Source organism: Somniosus microcephalus, chromosome 2 (assembly GCF_052327205.1).
Source record: "Somniosus microcephalus isolate GS21.2 chromosome 2, FLI_Smic_1.0, whole genome shotgun sequence".
NCBI lineage: Eukaryota > Metazoa > Chordata > Chondrichthyes > Squaliformes > Somniosidae > Somniosus > Somniosus microcephalus.
Window position 1 is genome coordinate 299348159 of NC_140988.1, and position 22823 is coordinate 299370981.

The 22823-nt window shown below is 48.5% G+C and overlaps 1 protein-coding gene across 5 annotated transcripts in view; it reads left to right on the top strand.

Moving 5' to 3' along the window:
* The window catches only part of ca9 (carbonic anhydrase IX), a 174441-nt gene that overhangs the window by 107535 nt on the left and 44083 nt on the right, over positions 1–22823 (top strand). For 4 of the 5 annotated variants that reach the window (XM_085973540.1, XM_085973517.1, XM_085973524.1 and 1 more), the window contains exon 6: positions 3624–3690. In XM_085973540.1, coding sequence (XP_085829666.1) covers positions 3624–3690 — 67 coding nt within the window. Of the gene's footprint in view, positions 1–3623; positions 3691–14521; positions 14679–14837; positions 16124–22823 lie in introns of those variants that run through there. The other variant, XM_085973509.1, reaches the window with a different exon arrangement.

Consider the following 22823-nt stretch of genomic DNA (forward strand, 5'->3'; position numbering starts at 1 on the left):
TTCGGAGATTGATTGATCGGACTATTCAATCCCTCTACTGAAGTAGCTGTTTCAGTATTCTGTTGTTCTACATTGCCGTGCGTCAGCGTACTTTTGGCATCCAAGGGCTGTTCTGCTGCAGACTTCTCAGTCTGGGTTGCCACCTCAGCTCTTCCAATGACTTTTGAGAGCTCCCTTCCCTTTGAAGATTGAGGCTCGTATTTAAGTTTTTCCCATTTTAGAGTTTTATCCCTCAGCATATGAATGAGTTGGCTGACTGTTAACTCTTCTGCCATCATCCCTTTTCCATTAGCTGCAGGGCTGTTTAGAACCTTGTCCTGGGGCTCCTTTGCTGCTTCTACTTCGCCATCATCCGCAGCCCCCATCATTTGAATTTCCACAAATGAATCGTCCGGTGATGCTGCACCCAACTTCAGTAGGAGCTCGGAAGTCATGTCGACCAACTCAGCTTTTTCTGCCTGCAACCTGCTAACCAGCGCCTTCAGTTGCGGCACATCTTGTTCCACCGGATTGGAGCACGCCCCTTCAGAAGCCGAATCAGCTTTGATTCGTTTGGCCTCCTCGTGCAGACGGTTTGTGTGCTCCTGCTCCCTTTTCTTCCCCAGCTGCTTCTGTTGTCTTTCCAGATTCTCCCATTCGGTATCATAGAACTTTTTCATTGCTTTCATCTCTTGCTCGAGACGGCAATTCAATTGTTCTAATTGCTGTCGTAATCTGAAATAAGTTTGCGTTCGAGCTCGATGTTCCTCAGTAATATATATGTCTGTAACTTGAACAGACTCAGAATTCTCTGTCAAGCTATGTTGTTGTTGTTCAGAGGAATTCTGTTCTGAAACTTTGTTCTCCTCTGGAGCATAAGCCTTTATGCCCACATTCGTTCTACCAACCTTAGTCAGCAAGTTCATTTTAGACTTGTCTTTCATGCTTGGGCTGGTCTTATCGTCATCCGTTTCAGAGTCTGAGCTGATTGTCTGCCCCGAGTCCTCACTCGTTATTGCTTTGAGGTAGTGCCATTCCATGTCTATTTTCTTGATCCACTCCCGTCCTAGAAGTGGTGGTCCTCCCTCAGGTAGTACGTATAAGTCCATTCCGGGGTGTTCTTTGCCCCTGTCTCTCACCTTGACTCTTATCTTTCCCATGGGGTATACTTTATGCCCCGTGTATGTCTGCAATACGAACTTGGTATCTCTCAAGGGTATATGTGAGAATAGCCGGTTGTAATCCCTTCGATTTATGACTGATAGGGCTGATCCAGTGTCCAATTCCATTCTCACTTGGACTCCGGCTATTTTTAGCATGACCCAGATAGTTTGTAGGTCAGCTTCCTTACTCACATTATGAATTCTCAGACTACCCAGTTCCTGGCCGCTTGGGTCTGAATCCGAATTCTGTTCATCTGAACTCTTCTCAACCACCTTGTGTACTTTGTTGTACTTTTCCTGTGATGGCTTTTTTTTTTGGTTGTTGGTCTTCTTCCCTGACCGGCATACTTTGGCTATGTGACCCAGTTTGCCACATTTCCTACAGTCCTGGTTTTTAAACCAGCATTGGTTCTGGTCGTGTGTTGTCTTCCCACAACGATAACATTTCGTTGCACCCGAAGTAATTTGATCCACACTGAGGACCGCTGCCTTCAGCTGCATTTCCACAGTTCCTTTCGCTGCGGCTTCGTGTGATGCTGCAATAAGGACAGCCCTATCCAGTGTAAGGTCGTTCTCTTCGAGCAGTCGCTTTTGCGTTCCTTCCTTCGACAACCCACACACGAACTTGTCTCGCAATGCCTCTGTCAGATTTCCTCCAAACTGGCAGTATTTCGCTAGCCTACGCAGTTCGACCAAGTATTCCGCGTTGCTTTCCTCTTTCCGTTGCGTTCTCGCATAAAATTTGAATCGTTCCGCCAACATCAGCGGTGTGGGGTTCAAGTGATCCTTCAGAACAGCAACAATATTATCGAAGGTTTGATCCGCCGGTTTAACTGGTGCTAGAAGATGCTTCAATAGCCCGTATGTCTTCGCCCCCATCGAGTTTAGCAAGGTTATAGCTTTATCATCATCCTCTATTTTATGGGCCTCACAATATATCTCAATGCGTTCTACATACGTGGCCCAATCTTCTACCTCGGAATCGAAATCGTTGATGTTACCACGCTTAGGCATCTTCACCTCCCTGATAAACAACAACGAAATATTTCTTTAACTCTTTTTTTTCCAAGATGGCGGTTTCCCCGCGCTTATCTTCTTTCCCCGTCCCTTTCAAAATGGCGGTTCCCGCTTCTGTCTTTTTCTCCGCCTACTGGCGGCTTCCCGCGGTTTCCCGCGCTTATCTTCTTTCCCCGCCCACTTTCAAGATGGCGGTTCCCGCTTTTCTTCCCCTGGCGGGAGGGGTAAGCTTTTCCCTCGGGCGACGGCCGCTGGCTTTTGGGGTTCGCAGCCTGCTCTTCGGCTTCAGCGCGTTCCCTTCTCTCGGCCGGGCAACCGGCTCTGGTACAACCCGTTGACGGCGAACGGTCTCAGCCGCTGGCTGGATCTCGCTCAGTCTCCCTCGCTCAGGCTCTGTCTCTCCCGCTCGCGCGGCTCTCGCTCACTCTCTCTCGGGCTCTGTCTCTCCCGTTCGCGCGGCTCTCGCTCGGGCGCCTCTGGGCCTCTGGGCCCGACTTCTGTCCGGCTCCTTTCCCCCTCAGTTACATACACTACAAGATAAGGCAACCAAAACTGCACACAATACTCAAGGTGTGGTCTTATCAAGGCCCTGTACAACTTCAGCAAGACATCCTTGCTCCTGTACTCGAATCCTCCGGCTACGAAGGCCAACATACCATTTGCCTTCTTAACCGCCTGCTGCACCTGCATGCATACCTTCAGCGACTGGTGCACAAGAACACCCAGGTCTCGTTGCACTTCCCGTTTTCCCAATCTATTGCCGTTCAGATAAGAATCTGCCTTCCTGTTTTTGCCACCAAAGTGGATAACCTCGCATTTATCCACATTATACTGCATCTGCCCAATCGCCCAACCTGTCCAAATTGTACTGGAGTTTCTCTGCATCCTCCTCACAACACACACCCACCCAGCTTTGTGTCATATTTGTTTCCTTTCCAGCTATGGAGATAAAGCTAGAGACAGGAATGTTTCACTGCATTTAATTCCTATATTGAAAACAGCCAACTAAAAATGTGGGATAAGTACTTGGAACTGAACCCTGTTGATTCAAGTATAAGTGACAAGATATTCTCGTTCACAATGACATCGCTGTATCTAGGGAAAAATAATGCCACCCATTTCTTTACATACAACCTGCACTTGATGTGTATTTTCTTATGCTTATCAGAAGTAAAGTTTAAATTACTTCTTTCATAATATTTTCCTGATTTTGAGGCCACTTCACAAAGCAAATAAATTTAAAAAAAAGTAAAATATGAATTCAAACTTAAAAGAAATAAAAAGACACACATAAAGGAAAGGAAATCCTTTCACGTCTTGCCGTTGGCATCACACTATAGATTTTTTCTGTAAGCTGTCAGTGCCTGACGTGTGTTATCTATTTAACTGATTAAAGCGCAAAATAAAATTCTCAGATACCTGTCTGTCAGAGTTTTAAACAGTCTCAATATGTCTATGTTGCAGGTTGGACCACAAGATAACAAAAACTATGATCACATTTTTGATAAACTTCAAGACATTGCTGAAGAAGGTAACCGATTGCTTACACAATAGACCGATCATATGTAAAATCCAAAGTATTTATCTTTTTGTATTGAGGAATGCAAGTTCTACGTAATTGAGATTATCTCTATTGTTGCCAAGTTAGCTGGTCACATTAAGTTCAACTATACGGTCACCAAAGCACCAACGCCTTTCTTGAAATTTTTGTATGCAGATTCTGGCAGTGACGGGGCCTAATTTGTGCGGGCTATTTCATCAAAAACATTAAAGTTTATTTCTCTTAGTTGGTGGCCTTGTGCTGGTTCTGCCAGCAGGTTGTCATGTTCCCACACTCTCCTTAGTTGGTCAAGGCTGCACCCAAGTTTCCAACTCTTTGGGTGTACACAAAATGCACAATACTGCAGATGCTGGAAATCTGAAGCAAAAGCAGAAAATGCTGGAAACACTCAGCAGGTCAGGCAGCATCTGTGGGGAGAACAGCCAATTTAATATTTCAGGTTTTGACCCTTCCCTTCCTCAGAACTAGAAGATATTACAGATGAACAGCATTTGAAAAAGGAACAGAACACTGGGAAGAGGGAGGGAGGGAGAAAAAGGCATAAACATGCCCACCCTCGCTTGAGCCTTGCCACATGTCTCTGGTGCCCCTGCTCCCTTGGGCCTTGCTGCCAAGGCTTTTGTTGGTGGCTCTCTGTGTAATGATATCAGCAAATAGAGATGGTATTTGCCTGCTCGATTATGATGCCTTAGCAGCATGATTGCAGGTATTGATTGCTTGTGCCTGACCAGCAGAGGTCATGTGACCGAGACAAGCAAGGCAGTGGAGTTTAGTTTCAGTTTCGTTCTAGATGCATCACAGCATCATGTCTCCTGTAAAAGCTGTATAAAAGAGTTGAACAAAGCTTTAGATTAAAAGACATTCTCTTTCATAAATGTCTCCTCATTGAACCCACAAAGAAATCAATGCATGGTGTCAGAAGTGGCTGAAAGAGATGAAGAGAAAATACCTGAAGTTAAATCAGCTCTCCACAAATTAGCAAGCCAAAAGAGAACATCGTTGCTTACCATTGGAGAATAGCTAACGAAGTGAAAAATGGAAGGTTTACACCCACCGGCGACGCTTCAGTTGACAGGTAATGTGGCTGAAAATTGGAGGAGATTCAAACAACGTGTGGGGTTGTATTTATCAGCAATCGGAGCTGACGAGAAAAGTAATAAAAAGAAATCGTCACTGTTCTTACATGTCGTGGGTGATGAAGCGCTGGAGGTGTATAATAACTTCACATTCGCTGTTGATGGAGACAAAATGAAGCTAGATAAAATAATGGAACAGTTTGAGGCCTACTGCATACCTAAACGTAACGTGGCATTTGAGAGGCACAGATTTTTCACATGTGTACAGAAAACGGGAGAGACTATTGATCAGTATGTGACTGAACTGAGAAACCGAAGCAAATCGTGTGAATTTGGGGGACTCACAGACTCGCTGATAAAAGACAGACTGGTGTGTGGTATTCCGGATAATGGTCTAAGGGAAAGACTGCTAAGAGAGCAAGATCTAGACCTGGGAAAAGCCATAGCACTGTGTAGGGCTACAGAGACTGTGAAGTTGCAGGCAAAGGAGCTGTTCAGTGACAAAAGCTGTAACGTGGATGCAGTGAGAAAAACGGTTTGTATCCGTTCTAACAAAAAGAGCGCCAATGTGAAAAAAGAGGCATGGCCAGCGAACGAAAATGAAAGGGACAATCGAAAGACATGTAGTCGATGCGGTACACAGCATCCACCAAGAAAGTGTCCAGCATATGGTAAAACATGCAATAGTTGCAACAAAAACAACCATTATGCCCGTTGCTGCAAGAACCAAGTGCAACAAAGCAAGGTCCATGCAGTAGATGAAAGTGACATAGAGGAGTTCTATGTAGATGTTGTGTCTGAAAACAAAAAAGAAGAAAGAGACTGGATGTTGACACTAAAAGTGAATGACATATACATTCCATTTAAATTGGATACTGGAGCACAAGTTAATGTGATATCAGAGACTGATTTTAAGAAAATTAGACCCAGACCAAAGATACATGGAATAAAAGTGAAAGTGACAGGATACTCAGGTACTGATATACCAGTGAAAGGAAGATGCATTGTCAAAGTAACACACAAGGACAGAGAGCACATAACACACAAGGACAGTGTGCAAGCCATACTAGGTTTAAAAGCCTGTGAGAGACTGAACCTGGTAAAGAGAGTCCTCATTGTGGAAAGCAAAGGAGAGACAGTCTATGATGAACTCATGAAAGAGTACAACGACCTATTTAAGTGTCTAGGCTGCATTCCAGGAGAACACACGATCAGAGTAGATAAAAGTATGACACCGGTCATACATCCATGCAGAAAAGTCCCATTTGCTCTTCAAAAGCAACTGAAGGCAGAGTTGGACAGGATGGAAAGCCTGAACATGATTCAGAAGATAGATGAGCCAACTGAGTGGGTGAGTTCCCTCGTCGTAGTGGACAAAAAGAATGGAAAGCTCAGAATTTGCCTGGATCCAAGAGATCTAAACAGAGCAATAAAGAGAGAGCACTTCAAGCTTCCTACACGTGAGGAAATCATGGCACAGTTTGCAAATGCAAAATATTTCAGCAAGTTAGATGCATCATCAGGATTTTGGCAGATGAAGCTGGACGAAGCAAGTTCAAGACTGTGCACATTCAACAGTCCATTTGGCAGATACAGATTCCTAAGGTTACCATTTGGCATTGCCTCAGCTCCTGAAGTGTATCACAAGACTATCCATATGATCTATGAGCACCTGGAGGGAGTTGATACATCAATGGATGACATCATAGTATGGGGAACCACGAGAACTGAGCATAACGAGAGACTGAAAAAAGTGCTGGAAGCAACAAGGAAAACAAACCTGAAGCTGAATAGAGAGAAATGCCAGCTCGGGGTGACAGAACTGACATTCGTGGGAGATATCCTTAGCAGTGAGGGCATCAGACCAGATCCCAGAAAGGTGTCCGCCATTGAGAATATGCCAAAGCCACAATGCAAAAAGGACGTGCAGAGGTTTAATGGAATGATCAACTACATGGGTAAATTCATATCCAACCTCTCAGAAAAGATGGTGCCACTGAGAAGACTAACTGAAAAGAACATAGAATGGGAATGGAATCATGAGCATGAGAAGTCATGGAGCGATCTAAAGAAACTGCTCACAGAGGAACCAGTTCTGAGGTTTTATGACCCAGCGAGACCCATCAAGATATCATCAGATGCATCACAGAGTGGGCTCGGTGCCGTTCTTCTGCAACAATATGACTACTGGCAACCTATTGCATATGCATCGCGCTCAATGACAGACGCGGAGACGCGATATGCTCAAATAGAAAAGGAGCTGCTCAGCATCACATACGCCTGTGAAAGATTTCACCAGTTTGTGGCAGGACAAGCAATCAGTGTAGAGACTGACCATAAGCCCTTGATTGCATTGTTCCAAAAGCCACTAAATAGCTGTCCGCTTAGAATACAAAGAATGATGATCAGGCTGCAACGCTATACACTGCATGTTGCGTACACACCGGGTAAGCTGATGTATAAAGCAGACACATTGTCCAGAGCTGTAGACCCAAGTGAGCCCGCAAACACCACAATGGATGACAAAGTGAACGCCTACGTGGACATGATCACAAGTGCACTGCCCATAGCAGATGCAAAAATGGAGCTCATAAAGACTGAGACAAACAAAGATGAAACAAACAAAGATGAAACAATGAGACGACTGAGAAAAAGCATCTTGGATGGATGGCCCAACATGAAGCAAGACTGCTCACTTGATATAGCAGAGTCATAGAGTTTTGCAGCACAGAAAGAGGCCCTTCGGCCCATCGTGTCTGCGCCGCCCATCCATCCCTGTCCAGTCTAATCCCATTTTCCAGCATTTGGTCCATAGCCTTGTATGCAATGGCATTTCAAGTGCTCATCCAAATGCTTCTTGAATGTTGTGAGGGTTCCTGCCTCTACCAACCTTTTAGGCATTGAGTTCCACATTCCAACCACCCTCTGGGTGAAAAAGTTCCTCCTCAAATCCCCTCTAAATCTCCTGCCCCTTACCCTGAATCTATGCCCCCTTGTTATTGACCCCCCTACTACGGGGAAAAGTTCCTCTTTGTCTACCCTATCTATGCCCCTCATCATTTTGTACACCTCAATCAGTTCCCCCCTCAGCCTTCTTTGCTCCAAGGAAAACAACCCCAGCCTGTCCAGCCTCTCTTCATAGCTGAGGCGCTCCATCCCAGGTAACATCCTGGTGAATCTTCTCTACACCCTCTCCAAAGCAATCACATCCTTCCTATAGTGAGGTGACCAGAACTGCACACAGTACTCCAGCTGTGGCCTCACCAGCGTTTTGTACAGCTCCATCATAACCTCCCTGCTCTTATATTCTATGCCTCGGCTAATGAAGGCAAGTATCCCATATGCCTTTTTAACCACCTTATCTACCTGTTCTGCTGCCTTCAGGGATTTATGTACATGTACACCAAAGTCCCTCTGACCCTCTGTACTTCCTAGGGTCCTACCACTCATTGTGTATTCCCTTGCCTTATTTGTCCGTCCAAAATGCATCACCTCGCACTTTTCTGGGTTAAATTCCATTTGCCACTTTTCCGCCCATCTGACCAACCCGTTTATATCGTCCTGTAGCCTGAGGCTTTCCTCCTCGCAATTTACCACCCCAATTTTCGTGTCATCTGCGAACTTACTGATCATACCTTTTACATTCTCATCCAAATCATTTATGTAGATCACAAACAACAAGGGACCCAGCACCGATCCCTGAGGTACCCCACTGGACACAGGCTTCCAGTCACAAAAGCAACCTTCGACCATCACCCTCTGCCTCCTGCCACTCAGCCAGTTTAGGATCCAACGCACCAAGGCACCCTGGATCCCATGGGCTCTTACCTTCTTGACCAGTCTCCTGTGCAGGACTTTGTCAAAAGCTTTACTGAAGTCCATGTAAACCACATCCACAGCATTTCCCTCATCCACCCCCCTAGTCACCCCCTCGAAAAATTCAATCAGATTTGTCAGACATGATTTACCCTTGACAAAGCCATGCTGACTATCCCCGATTAATCCTTGCCTCTCCAAGTGGAGACTAATTTTGTCCCTCAGAATTTTTTCCAATAATTTCCCTACCACAGATGTTAGGCTCACTGGCCTGTAATTCCCTGGTTTATCCCTGCTACCCTTCTTGTATAATGGTACTACATTAGCTGTTCTCCAGTCCTCTGGTACATCCCCTGTGGCCAGAGAGGTTCTGAAAATTTGTGTAAGAGCCCCTGCAATCTCCTCCTTTGCCTCCCACAGCAGCCTGGGATACATCTCGTCCGGGCCTGGGGATTTATCCACTTTTTGGCCTGCTAAAACCGCTAGCACCTCCTCCCTCTCGATGCTAATATGTTCAAGTATGTCACAGTCCCCTTGCCCGATTTCTATGTCCGCATCGTCTTTCTCCATAGTGAACACAGATGCAAAAAATTCATTTAAAACCCCGCCTACATCATCTGGCTCTACACACAGATTGCCACTTTGGTCCCTAATGGGCCCTACCCTTTCCCTGGTTATCCTCTTGCCCTTAATATACTTATAAAACATCTTAGGATTTTCCTTTATTTTGCTCGCCAGTGTTATTTCATGGCCCCTCCTCGCCCTCCTAATTTCTTTTTTAAGTATGCCCCTGCACTTTTTATACTCCTCTAGGGTTTCTTCCGTCTTTAGTCTTTTGTAACTGCCAAAAGCCCCCCTTTTATTTCTAATGCATTTTTGTATATCCCTTGTCATCCAAGGTTCCCTTTGCTTGTTGGTCCCACCCTTGACCTTTACAGGATCATGTTGGCGTTGTACTCTCTCTATTTCCCTTCTGAAAGTCTCCCACTGTTTTGATGTGGATTTTCCTATAAGTAGCTGCTCCAGTCCACTTTGGCCAGATCCTGCCTTATCATATTAAAATCGGCCTTCCCCCAATTTAGAACCCTTATTTCCGGGCCGTCTTTGTCTTTTTCCATGACCACCTTAAATCTCACCGAATTATGGTCACTGTCGCCAAAATGCTCTCCTACTGATACTTCCACCACTTGCCCGGCTACATTCTCCAGAATTAGGTCCAGTACCGCCCCCTCTCTTGTAGGACTTTCTACATGTTGGCTCAAAAAGCTCTCCTGGATGCACTTTAAGAATTCTGCACCCTCTAAGCCTTTCACACTCTGACTATCCCAATTTATATTGGGGAAGTTAAAATCCCCCACTATTATTACCCTATTATTTTCACACTTCTCTGAGATTTGCCTACATATCTGTTCCTCTATCTCCCCCTGACTGTTTGGGGGCCTATAGTACACTCCCAGCAAAGTGCTTGCCCCCTTTTTGTTTTTAAGTTCTACCCATAAGGCCTCATTAGAGGAACCCGCTAATATATCATCCCTCCTTACAGCAGTAATTGACTCCTTAATTAATATTGCAACACCCCCTCCCCTTTTACACCCCCCTCTGTCTCGCCTGAAGATTCTATACCCCGGAATATTGAGCTGCCAGTCCTGACCCTCCCTCAACCATGTCTCCATGATAGCAACAATATCGTACTCCCATGTGCTCAACAACAACTTCAGTTCATCCACCTTATTTGCAAGACTCCTTGCATTAAAATAAATGCCTTCCAGCCCTGCCATATTCCCTTTTGCCTTCACATATTTGCTCTGCCTTCCCAGCTGACTTGTTTTTTCCTCTGTATTTGGCTGTAAATCACCCCCTACTATAGCTCCACTCTGTACCCCATCCCCCTGCCAAGTTAGTTTAAACCCCCCCCCAGCAGTGCTAGCAAGCCTCCCCGCAAGGATATTGGTTCCCCTCTGGTTCAGGTGTAAACCGTCCGACTTGTACAAGTCCCACCTTTCCCAGAAGCAGACCCAGTGATCCAGGAAACTAAAGCCCTCCCCCCTGCACCATCCCTTTAGCCACGCATTCATCTGTTCTATCTTCCTATTCCTATACCCACTAGCACGTGGCACCGGGAGTAATCCAGAGATTACAACCTTTGAGGTCCTGCTCTTTAATCCTTCACCTAGCTCCCTAAATTCTTGCTGCAGGACCTCATCCCTCTTTTTACCTATGTCGTTGGTACCAATGTGGACCACGACCTCTGGCTGTTCACCCTCCCCCTCCAGAATGCCCTGCAGCCGCTCAGTGATATCCTTGACCCTGGCACCAGGGAGGCAACAAACCATCCTGGATTCACGTCTACGGCCACAGAAACGCCTATCTGTTCCCCTTACTATAGAATCCCCTACCACTATTGCTCTCCCACTCTTTTTCCCCCCTTCCTGGGCAGCAGGAGCACCCCCAGTGCCAGGAAGTTGGCTGCTGCTGCCTTCCCCTGGTGAGTCATCCCCCTCAACAGTATCCAAAGCGGTATACTTGTTTGAGAGGGGAATGGTCACAGGGGTCTCCTGCACTACCTGCCTGCTTCTATTGCTCCGCCTGGTGGTCACCCATTTCCTGTCTTCCTGTGCAGCCCTTCCCTGCGGTGTGACCAACTCACTAAACGTGCTATCCACGAACCTCTCAGCATCGTGAATGCTCAACAACCCATCCACCCGCAGCTCCAGCGCCTCAATGCGGTCTGCTAGTAGCTGCAGATGGATGCATCTCTGGCACACGTGGTCATCAGGGGCACCGGGGTCCCTGAATTCCCACATAGAGCAAGAGGAGCATATCACGGGGCTGGGCTCACCTGGCATGACCTTCCCTTTACTTAATTTAAATTAATTTACTATCACCAATTAAAAATATCTCTAAGGCGCTTGTATAGTCTACCAACAGTCCCTGCTACACCAGAAAGACCCTGGTAACTATAAACTACAGAGTTAAAGTTTAAAAAAGAGAAATATTCACCAACCAATCACTTACCTGCTCCCTGGTGACGTCACACTCTGATTACTTTTTACCTCTCTCCCCGCTGGTCCCGACTGGTCTCGGGCCTCGCCTCTCTCCGGTTTTTATACCGGGCTCCGACTCACTGCTCCCGCTGGTCCCGGCTGGTCTCGGGCCTCGCCTCTCTCCGGTTTTTATACCGGGCTCCGACTCACTGCTCCCGCTGGTCCCGACTGGTCTCGGGCCTCGCCTCTCTCCGGTTTTTATACCGCGCTCCGACTCACTGCTCCCGCTGGTCCCGACTGGTCTCGGGCCTCGCCTCTCTCCGGTTTTTATACCGGGCTCCGACTCACTGCTCCCGCTGCTCCCGCTGGTCTCGGGCCTCGCCTCTCTCCGGTTTTTATACCGGGCTCCGACTCACTGCTCCCGCTGGTCCCGACTGGTCTCAAGTAATGGAACTGCAGGGCGGAACTATCAGTGATCGAAGACATCATCTACAAAGGAAGTAAAATAGTTATCCCAAAGAGTCTGAGAAGAGAGATGCTAAAGAAGATCCATGGAGGACATCTGGGAATCAAAGTGTAAGAAAAGAGTACGAGAGGTGATGTACTGGCCACGAATCAACCAAGATGTGACAAATGAGGTGTCAAACTGCACAATATGCCTGAAATATCGAGCAAGCAATCCGGTAGAACCACTAAAGCCACACCCAGCGCCAGACAGACCTTACCAGAAGGTAGGCGCTGACCTATTCGTATGTCAAGGGAAGGACTATCTTGTAGTCACAGACTATTACTCCCTGTATCCAGAGGTTTGTAGACTGCACACCACCACTGCAGATGCTGTGATAACATGTATGAAAGCCATATTCTCCAGACATGGCGTGGCAAGCGAGGTCTTCACAGACAACGGACCTCAGTTTTACAATGCAAGTTTCCAACACTTTGCCAAAGAGTGGGACTTTGTCCACACAACGTCAAGTCCTCACTTTCCACAGTCCAATGGACTAGTGGAAAAATCGGTCCAGACAGTGAAAAGACTGATGTACAAGGCAAAAGACAGTGGAACTGACTTCTACCAAAGCATGCTTGTATACCGCACAATGCCGCTCGAGTGTGGTATGTCACCAGCCCAACTCCTGATGGGACGTCGGCTAAGGTCAAACCTACCCATCCCGGAGAACCTCCTGAAAACAAAAGAGGGGGAGAAAGTGAGGAAGTTCAAAGAACAACAGAAAGAAAAGCAAAAGTACTACTATGACAGAGGAACACAAAACCTACCTGAACTCCACACTGTTTTGTCTTTCAACCTTACTTGGTCACCAAACGAAGGGCACTGTCCTGAGTGAAGTTCAACCAAGATCATACACCATTCAGACAGATGAGGGTGCTGTTCTGAGAAGAAATCGTCGAGATCTTCTCATGGGACCAGCCACAGCAGGTCAAGAGACTGATACTGTTGAACAACCTGATCACACAGAACAACCTGATCACACAGCTGAGAACCAATCATCTGAGGCAACAACTCAGATTCAAGGACAATCAGTCAGAAAATCCTCAAGACACATGAAGCCTCCTGAGAGACTCATTGAGCAAATTTAAGGACTATTGTTATAGAAGGAAGTAATGTTATCTTATTCTTTCTTCAAGTTCTAGTGTATTGACATATTTCATGTGAACACACACAGCAAGGTTAAAAAACCTTGATCATGATAATGATAATGTAAGTTCATTAAGTGTTACAGTTAAAATGCAGGTTAATACAAAGAAAACATGTTGTTAGTTAAAAGTAAAATACTTTTGTTTTAAGGAAAGGAGATGTAATGATATCAGCAAATAGAGATGGTATTTGCCTGTTCAATTATGATGCCTTAGCAGCATGATTGCAGGTATTGATTGCTTGTGCCTGACCAGCAGAGGTCATGTGACCGAGACAAGCAAGGCAGTGGAGTTTAGTTTCAGTTTCGTTCTAGATGCATCACAGCATCATGTCTCCTGTAAAAGCTGTATAAAAGAGTTGAACAAAGCTTTAGATTAAAAGACATTGGGCTAGATTTTCAGTATAGACAGTTTTGGGGCGCTAACCTTAGCGCCCGCCCGAAGTTAGCGCCCGCCCCAAAGTAGCGCCCCGTTGCCGGAAATTCAGTGGCTTCGCCCTAAGAGAGTGGTGGAGCGCTAAAAGAGGCGTTCCACTCCTACCTTTAGGCGCTAAGCCGGCGGTCCAGAGGGATAGCGCCCAGGCGGGGCGCAGCACGGGTGCGGTCATTTTTGCACTGACAGCAGACCCCGTGGTGCCGACCAGCTCTTAAAGGGGGAAGGGACGAATTGGTCTGCTGCCACGCCCTGCACACTGCAGCCTTGCAAAGAGGCCTCAACACTGCTGCTCAGCCCCAGGGAGTCATGGCAACGCCAGAGAAGGCCCGTCAGCGTGCCCTGCGCTTCTCAGAGGGTGATCTGGACATAATGGTCACAGCTCTGGAGGTGAGGCGCAAGATCTTGTTTCCAGAGAGTGGGAGGAATCCAACCCACCATGACTACACCAAAGCCTGGAAGCAGATCGCCCAGAGGGTGACGTTCACCGGCGAGGCCCCCAGGACCCACAAACAATGCCGTAAGAAATACAACGATCTGACCAGGATTGTGAAGGTGAGTAGCCTTTCCAGTCTCCTCCTCATTCTTGCATGTACACCTGACATGATGGGCAAAGGGACCTGAAAGTCCTATTGGCCAGCCCTCAGCCAGCAGCATTGGGACAGTCATGAGCATCAAATGGCCATTCGGCACTCTACACTTTGGCCAAGCTATTCCACCATGGGAGGCAGTGCACAGTACATCAGGGCTTCACTCTGTCCAAGCTATTCCACCGTGGGAGGCAGTGCACACTACATCAGGGCTTCACTGCGCACTTACAGCCCGTCCTTTCTCTTGCAGGCTAAAGTAGCGTTTAATCGCCAGGCCCGTGCCAGGGGTGGCCGCGCCAAGCTGCAGAAGCTCACTCGGCTGGAGGAGCGCGTGTGTGTGCTCATGGGAGCCCGTGTGACTGTCCCCACAGCGTGCGGTGTATCCGACCCTCCACTGCCCGGCAATGGTAAGGACCTCATCTTTTGGCCCTCTCGCGTCGCACTGGCCCATCCGAGCTACCTCCTTTGCCACTGTCCCACCAATGCGCTGAATCCCACCAGTCCTAACTCCCTCGCTGACGCCGTCTCCTCACTCTGAAGCTACTCTTGTGCATTCCTGCTTTCAGCTGGTGACGACCAGGACCCTGAAGCTGCCAGTGACAGCACCTCCGACCAGGAGGAGGAGGAGGAGCAAGCCGGACCTTCGGGGGAACAGTCACGTCCCGCAGGAGAGGAGGAAATGCTTGACACCTCCTCACTGGACGAGTGCCTGGAGGAACTGTCGCAGGGCAATGCAGCTTCTGGGACCAGTGGCGCCCAGCCACCCAGCAGCCGTGCGCGTGGCCCGCGGCCTTCCCCCCAAAGGGGGGAAGGATCAGAGGGGAGTGCTGCTGCTCGGCACACTCGCCGTCACCAACGCGGCAAGGGTCCCCTAGTTCGGCCCCCTCCTCCCCAGCGGGAGAGTCGCGACTCCAGTCCGGACACCTTCACTTCGGAGGAGGTGCGGAAGCTGGATAAGATGGGCGACGACTCGGACCGGCACCACACGGAGCTCATGAGCGTGGTGGGGCGCATGCCTGAGGCCATCGAGTCGCTGGCGACCAGTGTGCGCAAGTTCGGGGCAGCTACTGCCGCGAGTGGCCGCATGCTGACTGATGCCGTCAAGACCCTGGCGGATGTGATGCGCGCGCACACCAGGACCACAGGGCCACTCACTGCTGCCACACGCGCTGTCTCAGGCAGGCATCGCCAGGGCAGGCGCCGCGCTGGACCATCCCAGCAAGCCGCCCGTCGGCTGATTGCTGCAGATCCTGCAGTGCGGGCCCGGCCAAGTGCCACCGCACCACAGCACCAGCCAGCGCATCCCAGACGCCAGCTGGCCCACATTGCGCCATCCGTCGCCGCCATTCCCCCTCTGGGGCGTCAACGGCAAGCGGCTGCAGCTGATGGTGGCCAGGCTCAGGTGCGCCACTCAGCAGACGGCCCCTCGAGGCCCAAACGCCGTGTAGGCCGCCCCCCAGCGGCATCTGGCGGAAGGGCATCTGAGCCTCAGGCGCCTTCCCCCAGCCTCGCAGCAGCCACTGGGCAGAGCTTGCGAAGGAGCAGCAGGCAGGGCAGGGGAGGCAAAATGCTGGCCAAGGTCTCGCCCTCGCGGGCCACTCAGTAGAGGGTGTGGGCAGCTTTCCTTTAATATGGCGGTGGCCATCTTTATTTTGCCCATGGTTGTGCTTTTGGAGGGCTTATTTTTTGCGTTAGGCCGACGTTGAGGCCCGGTTTGAATAAAGGTGGAGTGGCTCCTCCCCAGTTTGTGGGAGTGAGTCGTTTGCTGGGCTTTTTGTGGGGCCCGTTTATTGTTTTTGGGGATTCATGTGGGAAGGGCTTTTCATTTTTGTGCAATAAAAAATTATCTTTATTCATGCAGTCTCCATGGTTGTTCTTCTTAGTGTTTGTTGGCTTCGCCGGCTGAGGGGTTGCGGAGCGGCTGCATTCATCTTCCCTCATGGCCCCTGGCCATTCCCTGACAGGGGGCTTAGAAGTACCGTGTAATAAGGTGGCGTCGTGCGGCCCTTGGCCCTGGTCGCTCCCTCCTGGGAACGTACTCCTGCTCCTCCTCCTCCTCCTCATGCTCCTCCTGCTCCTCCTCCTGAGGTGCTGGTCCAACGTCAGGTGGCAGTGCCTGAGTCCTGCGGATAGCCAGGTTGTGTAGCATGCAGCAAACCACCACAAATTGGGAGACCCGGTCCGGCGAATACTGGAGAGCTCCTCCGGAGCGATCAAGGCAGCGGAACCGCTGCTTGAGGACCCCAATAGTTAGCTCGATGATGTTGCGGGTGGTTTGATGGCTCTCGTTGTAGGCCTCTTCAGCAGCGGTCCTGGGCGCGCGGAGCGGGGTCATGAGCCAGGTGCACAAAGGATAGCCTTTGTCCCCGATGAGCCATCCTCTTGGGGAAGGCTGTGCCTGGAACATGTCATGCACAGTACTCTGCCGCAGGATAAAGGCATCGTGGCTGCTGCCTGGGAAGCTGGCATTGACTGCCATGATGCGCTGCTTGTGGTCACATACCAGCTGCACATTCAGAGAATGGTAGCCCTTCCTGTTGCGATACTGCTCGCCATGCTCCAGAGGGGCCCGCAAAGCCACATGCGTACAGTCAATGGCGCCCTGCACCAAGGGGAATTCCCCGAGTCTGGCAAATCCCAATGCGCGCTGATGCTGGCTCTCGAGGGCCATGGGGAAGGAGATGAATTGGCTTCTCCTTCTGAACAGTGCTTCGGTCACGTGGCGGATGCAGCGATGCGCGCCATACTGGGAGATGTTTGCTATGTCCCCAGCAGCGTATTGGAAGGAGCCGGTGGCATAGAAGTTCAATGCCACCGTCACCTTCACTTCCACCGACAGAGACGTCCTGCACCTGAGCTTTGGCCGCAGATCTCGGCGAAGCAGGTGGCAGATCTCTGCAATCACATCCTTTCGGAATCGGAGCCTTCTAACACATCGCGCGGCACTCATGTTTAGGTAGGAGCGCTGCTGGCGGTATAGCCTGACTGGGTAAGGCCTACGTGGCCGACGCCTGTAGCCCCCTCTGCCTCTAGCCAGGGCTGCCCCTCTCACAATGCGTCTGCGAGCCCTACGGACATGGCGCTGCAGCTGCGCGTTGGCACCCCATGCAGCCCCCATCAAATCCTGGCAAACAGTCTAATTTCCAAATGGCCACTTGCAGCGCTATTGCCTGAGTCCAAAAATACCTGGCTCTTGCTGCTTGAAACCAGTTAGCTATCCTCCTTGTTGTGTCTCCAGAAATGCGTTGCACAAGACTGTTTTCTGAAAAAAGGATGGCCTTTATACTGGAGAGGACGTTCCCTTTAATTAGCGCCCCCCGGGGCCCGCGCTGGTTGTGTTGCGTTCCTTTTTCCAAACGCTCCGGCCGCCCGCCGCACAATGGGGCGGTCCGACTGAAGTTTGCAATCGGGGCGGCCAAAGGGCGTTGCACGAGGATGTGACGTCATTTTCTGCGCGCGCATCCGGGCGGGCGTTAAACTTTGCGCCGGCGCTAACGGGCAACTTAATTTGGGGCGGGGCGCAAACTGCGCTGCGCCCGGGCGCTACACGCATAGCACCCGGAAATCACTTCTCTTAAGGCGCTAACTGCTGGCGCAAGCTACTGAAAATCTAGCCCATTCTCTTTCATAAATGTCTCCTCATTGAACCCACAAAGAAATCAATACACTCTGATCAATTATTGTGGAGTTACCTAATATTATCATATCAGAAGTATGTCATGACTTTAGAGGTGTGGGGTGCCATGCAGTACCATCAGAAAACTTAGAACCAAAATGATTAAGGACATCCTTTAGCATTAGTCAGCAAATGGAAAACAGCCAACTATGATAAAATCCATTCAGATTCAAGGCATAAATAATGTGCTTTGACTGAAAAGTACTCCTTACAATTTTAATCCATGACACTTAGGTTGTAGGTCTTTGGGACTCAGGCTTTTCAATTGGGACAGCTTTTTTTTCTGATCGGAAGATTGGGTGGAGATCTGAAATACCTGATGTCCATTATTTTTCCCCTGTTCTGATTATGCAATAGTGTTTTTAAACTGCCAATTTATAAATGGGAAATTAATATATAATGATTCATCAGATTTCCCGCTCATTTACTCTGTTTCAGTCACCAGCCCAGATAAACTGGGGTTGCTGGGTACTGAGCTGCAAATGGAAATTGTTTTTTAAAAGGCAGTCTATGGTGCCACCAATATGTGATTCTGAAAAGCAACTTACAAGGTGGTTCCTGGAGGATCCTCTGCAGCCATGGTTCATGACACCTCTGCACAACCCATGAACACCCGTGAAGCACAGATGAATTGAACTGCTGCCTCCACAAAAGTTATCATCGGGCATACCAGTTTCATGTTAAAGGCCCACTTCAAATGCCTGGATTGATCTGAGGAAATCCTGCAATACAGCTCAGTGAGTTTCCAGGATTATCTCTGTTTTGTGCACAACATCACCCTGCAAGGTCATGGAGGTCACAGAGGAGGAAAACCCCCAGCTCCAGCAAGGGGAATTTGATCAGCAGAAAAGAACCCTTTTTCAGCTGAGAGAGAAATTATGCAGCTCTTATACGGGGATCTTTCCTATGGCCCCACTGTCAAAAGACAACCCCAAGACGATCATCCCAGGGGGAATGTAGGATCTGCAGGGACAGGTGCGATGAGTGAGTGGGACTTAGTGCAGGATAGGATATGTATGGCAGATTAGTTTTGGACAAGTTTGGAGTTTACGGAGGGTAGAGGATGAGAAGCCAGCAAAGAGAGCATTGGAAGAATCAAATCTAGAGTTAGCAAAAACATGAATAAAGATTCAGTATTGGGGGTGTTGAGGTAAGGGCGGAAGCAGGCAATGTTGCGGAATTAGAAATAGCTCATCTTGGTGATAGATAGGATGTGGAACTTGAGACCAGGGCACCAGGTTTCATATGGTCCGGATTAATCCGAGTGAGTGGCCAGGGAAGGAGGGGTTGGATTCAGAGTCAAGGGAGTGAAATTCATGGTAGAGCAAGAAAATTATGGCTTTGGTCTTCCCAAATTTCAGTTGGAGGAAGCCTTCCATACTGGCCATCCTTGGCTTGATGTTGGAAAGCAGTCTGACAACAGAGGTAATTGTGGAGTCAAGAAAGATGGTGGACAGGTGGAGCTGGGTGTCATCAGCATATATGTGGAAGCTAATCCTGTGCTTGCGATTATGTCACCTGGGGACAGCATGTAGATGAGGAAAAGGAGGGGGCCAAGAATGAATCCTTGGCGGAATCTAGAGGGGGTGAGAAGAGAAGCCATTGTTCAAGATGTGCTGGCTTTTTTGAATAGATAGGAATGAAACCATACAAGACCAGTTTGACAGGCTGTCAAATGTAAACCCACATCCAGTGTTGGCTACAGAGCTGTCCTTCAAATAGACTGCAATAACTCATGACCCTGTCCCTCTCAAAAACCTGACTCAAAGTCTTCAACTCAGATAGAGTTAAATGTTTTATGTTAAACAGATCCACAAGTGTTCAAATGCATAGAAGGGTTTTGACCTGAAACGTTGACTCTCTTTCTCTCTCCATGAATGTTGCCTGGCCTGCTGAGTTTTTCCAGCATTTTCTGTTGTTATATCAAATGAGGCCATATGGGTTGAACTGAAAAAACAAAAACAGGGCAGTCACACTGCTGGGAGTGTACTATAGACCCCCAAAAAGCCAGAAGGAGATAGAAGAGCAAATATGTGGGCAAATTTTTGAGTACATAAAAACAATAGGGCAGTAATAGTAGGGGATTTCAACTGCCCTAATATTAACTGGGATAGAATCAGTGTAAAAGATATAAAGGGTGCAGAATTCTTAAAATGCATTCAGGAAAACTTTTTTAGCCATTACGTAGCAAGCCCAACAAGAGAGGGACGCGGTTCTAGACTTAGTTTTAGGGAATGAAGCTGGGCAGGTGGAAGGGGTATCAGTGGGAGAGCATTTTGGTGATAGTGATCATAATTCAGTTAGATTTAGCATAGTTATGGAAAAGGACAAAGATAGACCAGGAGTAAAAGTTCTCAATTGGAGAAAGGCCAATTATACTAAGCTGAGAAGTGATTTAGCAAAAGTGGACTGGAAACAGCTACTTGAAAGTAAATCAGTGTCACAGCAGTGGGAGGCATTCAAGGAGGAGATAGTGAGGGTTCAGAGCAAATATATTCCCACAAATCTAGAGCCTCCTGGGTGTCAAGGGCATATAGGGTAGGATAAATGGGGAAAAAAGAGTAAAAGTTCTCAATTGGGGAATTTTACTAAGCTGAGTTGTGATTCTGCAAAAGTTATTTTTTATTTGTTCATGGGATGTGGGCATCACTGGCAAGACCAGCATTTATTGCCCATCCCTAGTTGCCCTTGAGAAGGTGGTGGTGAGCTGCCTTCTTGAACCGCTGCAGTCCATGTGGTGAAGGTACTCCCACAGTGCTGTTAGGGAGGGAGTTTGACCCAGCGACAATGAAGGAACGGCAATATATTTCCAAGTCAGGATGGTGTGTGACTTGAAGGGGAACTTTGAGGTTGTGGTGTTCCCATGCGCCTGCTGCCCTTGTCCATCTAGGTGGAAGAGGTCGCGGGTTGGGAGGTGCTGCCGAAGAAGCCTTGGTGAGTTGCTGCAGTGCATCTTGTAGATGGTACACACTGCAGCCATGGTACACCGGTGGTGGAGGGAGTGAATGTTTAAGGTGGTGGATGGGGTGGCAATCAAGTGGACTGCTTTGTCTTGGATGGTGTCGAGCTTCTTGAGTGTTGCTGGAGCTGCACTCATCCAGGCAAGTGGAGAGTATTCCATCACCCTCCTTACTTGTGACTTGTAGATGTTGTAAAGGCTTTGGGGAGTCAGGTGGTGAGACACTCGCTGCAGAATACCCAGCCTCTGACCTGCTCTTGTTGCCACAGTATTTATGTGGCTGGTCCAGTTAAGTTTCTGGTCAATGGTGACCCCCAAGATAGTGATGTTGGGGATTCGGCGATGGTAATGCCATTGAATGTCAAGAGGCGGTGGTTAGACTCTCACTTGTTGGAGATAGTCTTTGCCTGGCACTTGTGTGGCGCGAATGTTACCTGCCACTTATCAGCCCAAATCTGAATGTCATCCAGGTCTTGCTGCATGCGGGCATAGACTGCTTCATTATCTGAAGAGTTGTGAATGGCACTGAACACTGCAGTCATCAGTGAACATCCCCAGTTCTGACCTTGTGATGGAGGGAAGGTAATTGATGAAGTAGCTGAAGATGGTTGGGTCTAAGACACTGTCCTGAGGAACTACTGCAGCAATGTCCTGGGGCTGTGATGATTGACCTCCAACCACCACAACCATCTTCCTTTGTGCTAGATATGACTCCAGCCTGTGGAGAGTTTTCCCCCCGATTCCCATTGACTTCAGTTTTACTAGGGCTCCTTGATGCCACATTCGGTCAAATGCTGCTTTAATGTCAAAGGCAGTCACTCTCACCTCACCTCTGGAATTCAGCTCTTTTGTCCATGTTTGGACCAAGGCTGTAATGAGGTTTGGAGCAGAGTGGTCCTGGCAGAACCCAAACTGGGCATCAGTGAGCAGGTTATTTGTGAGTAAGTGCTGCTTCATAGCACTGTCGATGACACCTTCCATGACTTTGCTGATGATTGAGAGTTGACTGATGGGACGGTAATTGGCCGGATTGGAGTTGTCCTGCTTTTTGTGGGCAGGACATTCCTGGGCAGTTTTCCTCATTGTCGGATAGATGCCAGTGTTACAGCTGTACAGAAACCGCTTGGCTAGAGGCGCGGCTAGTTCTGGAGCACAAGTCTTCAACACGACAATCGGTATGTTGTAGGGGCCCACAGCCTTTGCTGTATCCAGTGCGCTCAGTTTTTCTTGATATCACGTGGAGTGAATCCAATTGGCTGAAGACTGGCTTCTGTGGTGGTGGTGGGGACCTCGGGAGGAGGCTGATATGAATCATCCACTCGGCACTTTTGGCTGAAGATGGTTGCAAACACTTCAGCTTTGTCTTTTGCACTCACGTGCTGGGCTCCACCATCATTAAGGATGGGGATATTCATGGAGTCTCCTCCTCCCGTTAGTTGTTTAATGGTCCACCACCATTCACAACTGGATGTGGCAGGACTGATCCATTGATTGTAGGATGGCTTAGCTCTGTCTGTAGCATGCTGCTTCCACTTTTTAGCATGCATGTAGTCCTGTGTTGCAGCTTCCCCAGGTTGGCACCTCATTTTTAGGTGTGCCTGGTACTGCTCCTGGCATGCTCTTCTACACTCCTTATTGAACCAGGGTTGGACTGGAAACAGCTACTTGAAGATAAATCCGTGTCAGAGCAGTGGGAGGCATTCAAGGAGGAGATAGTGAGGGTTCAGAGCAAATATGTTCCCACAAAGAAAAAGGGTCGGACTCCCAAACCTAGAGCCCCCTGGATGTCATGGGGCATATAGGGTAGGATAAGGGAGAAAGAGAAACTTATGTCAGATACTGAGAGCTAAATACTGCAGAAAGCCTAGAGGAGTATAGAGGGAAAAATTCAGTATCAACCATTTTTGGGCACTAACT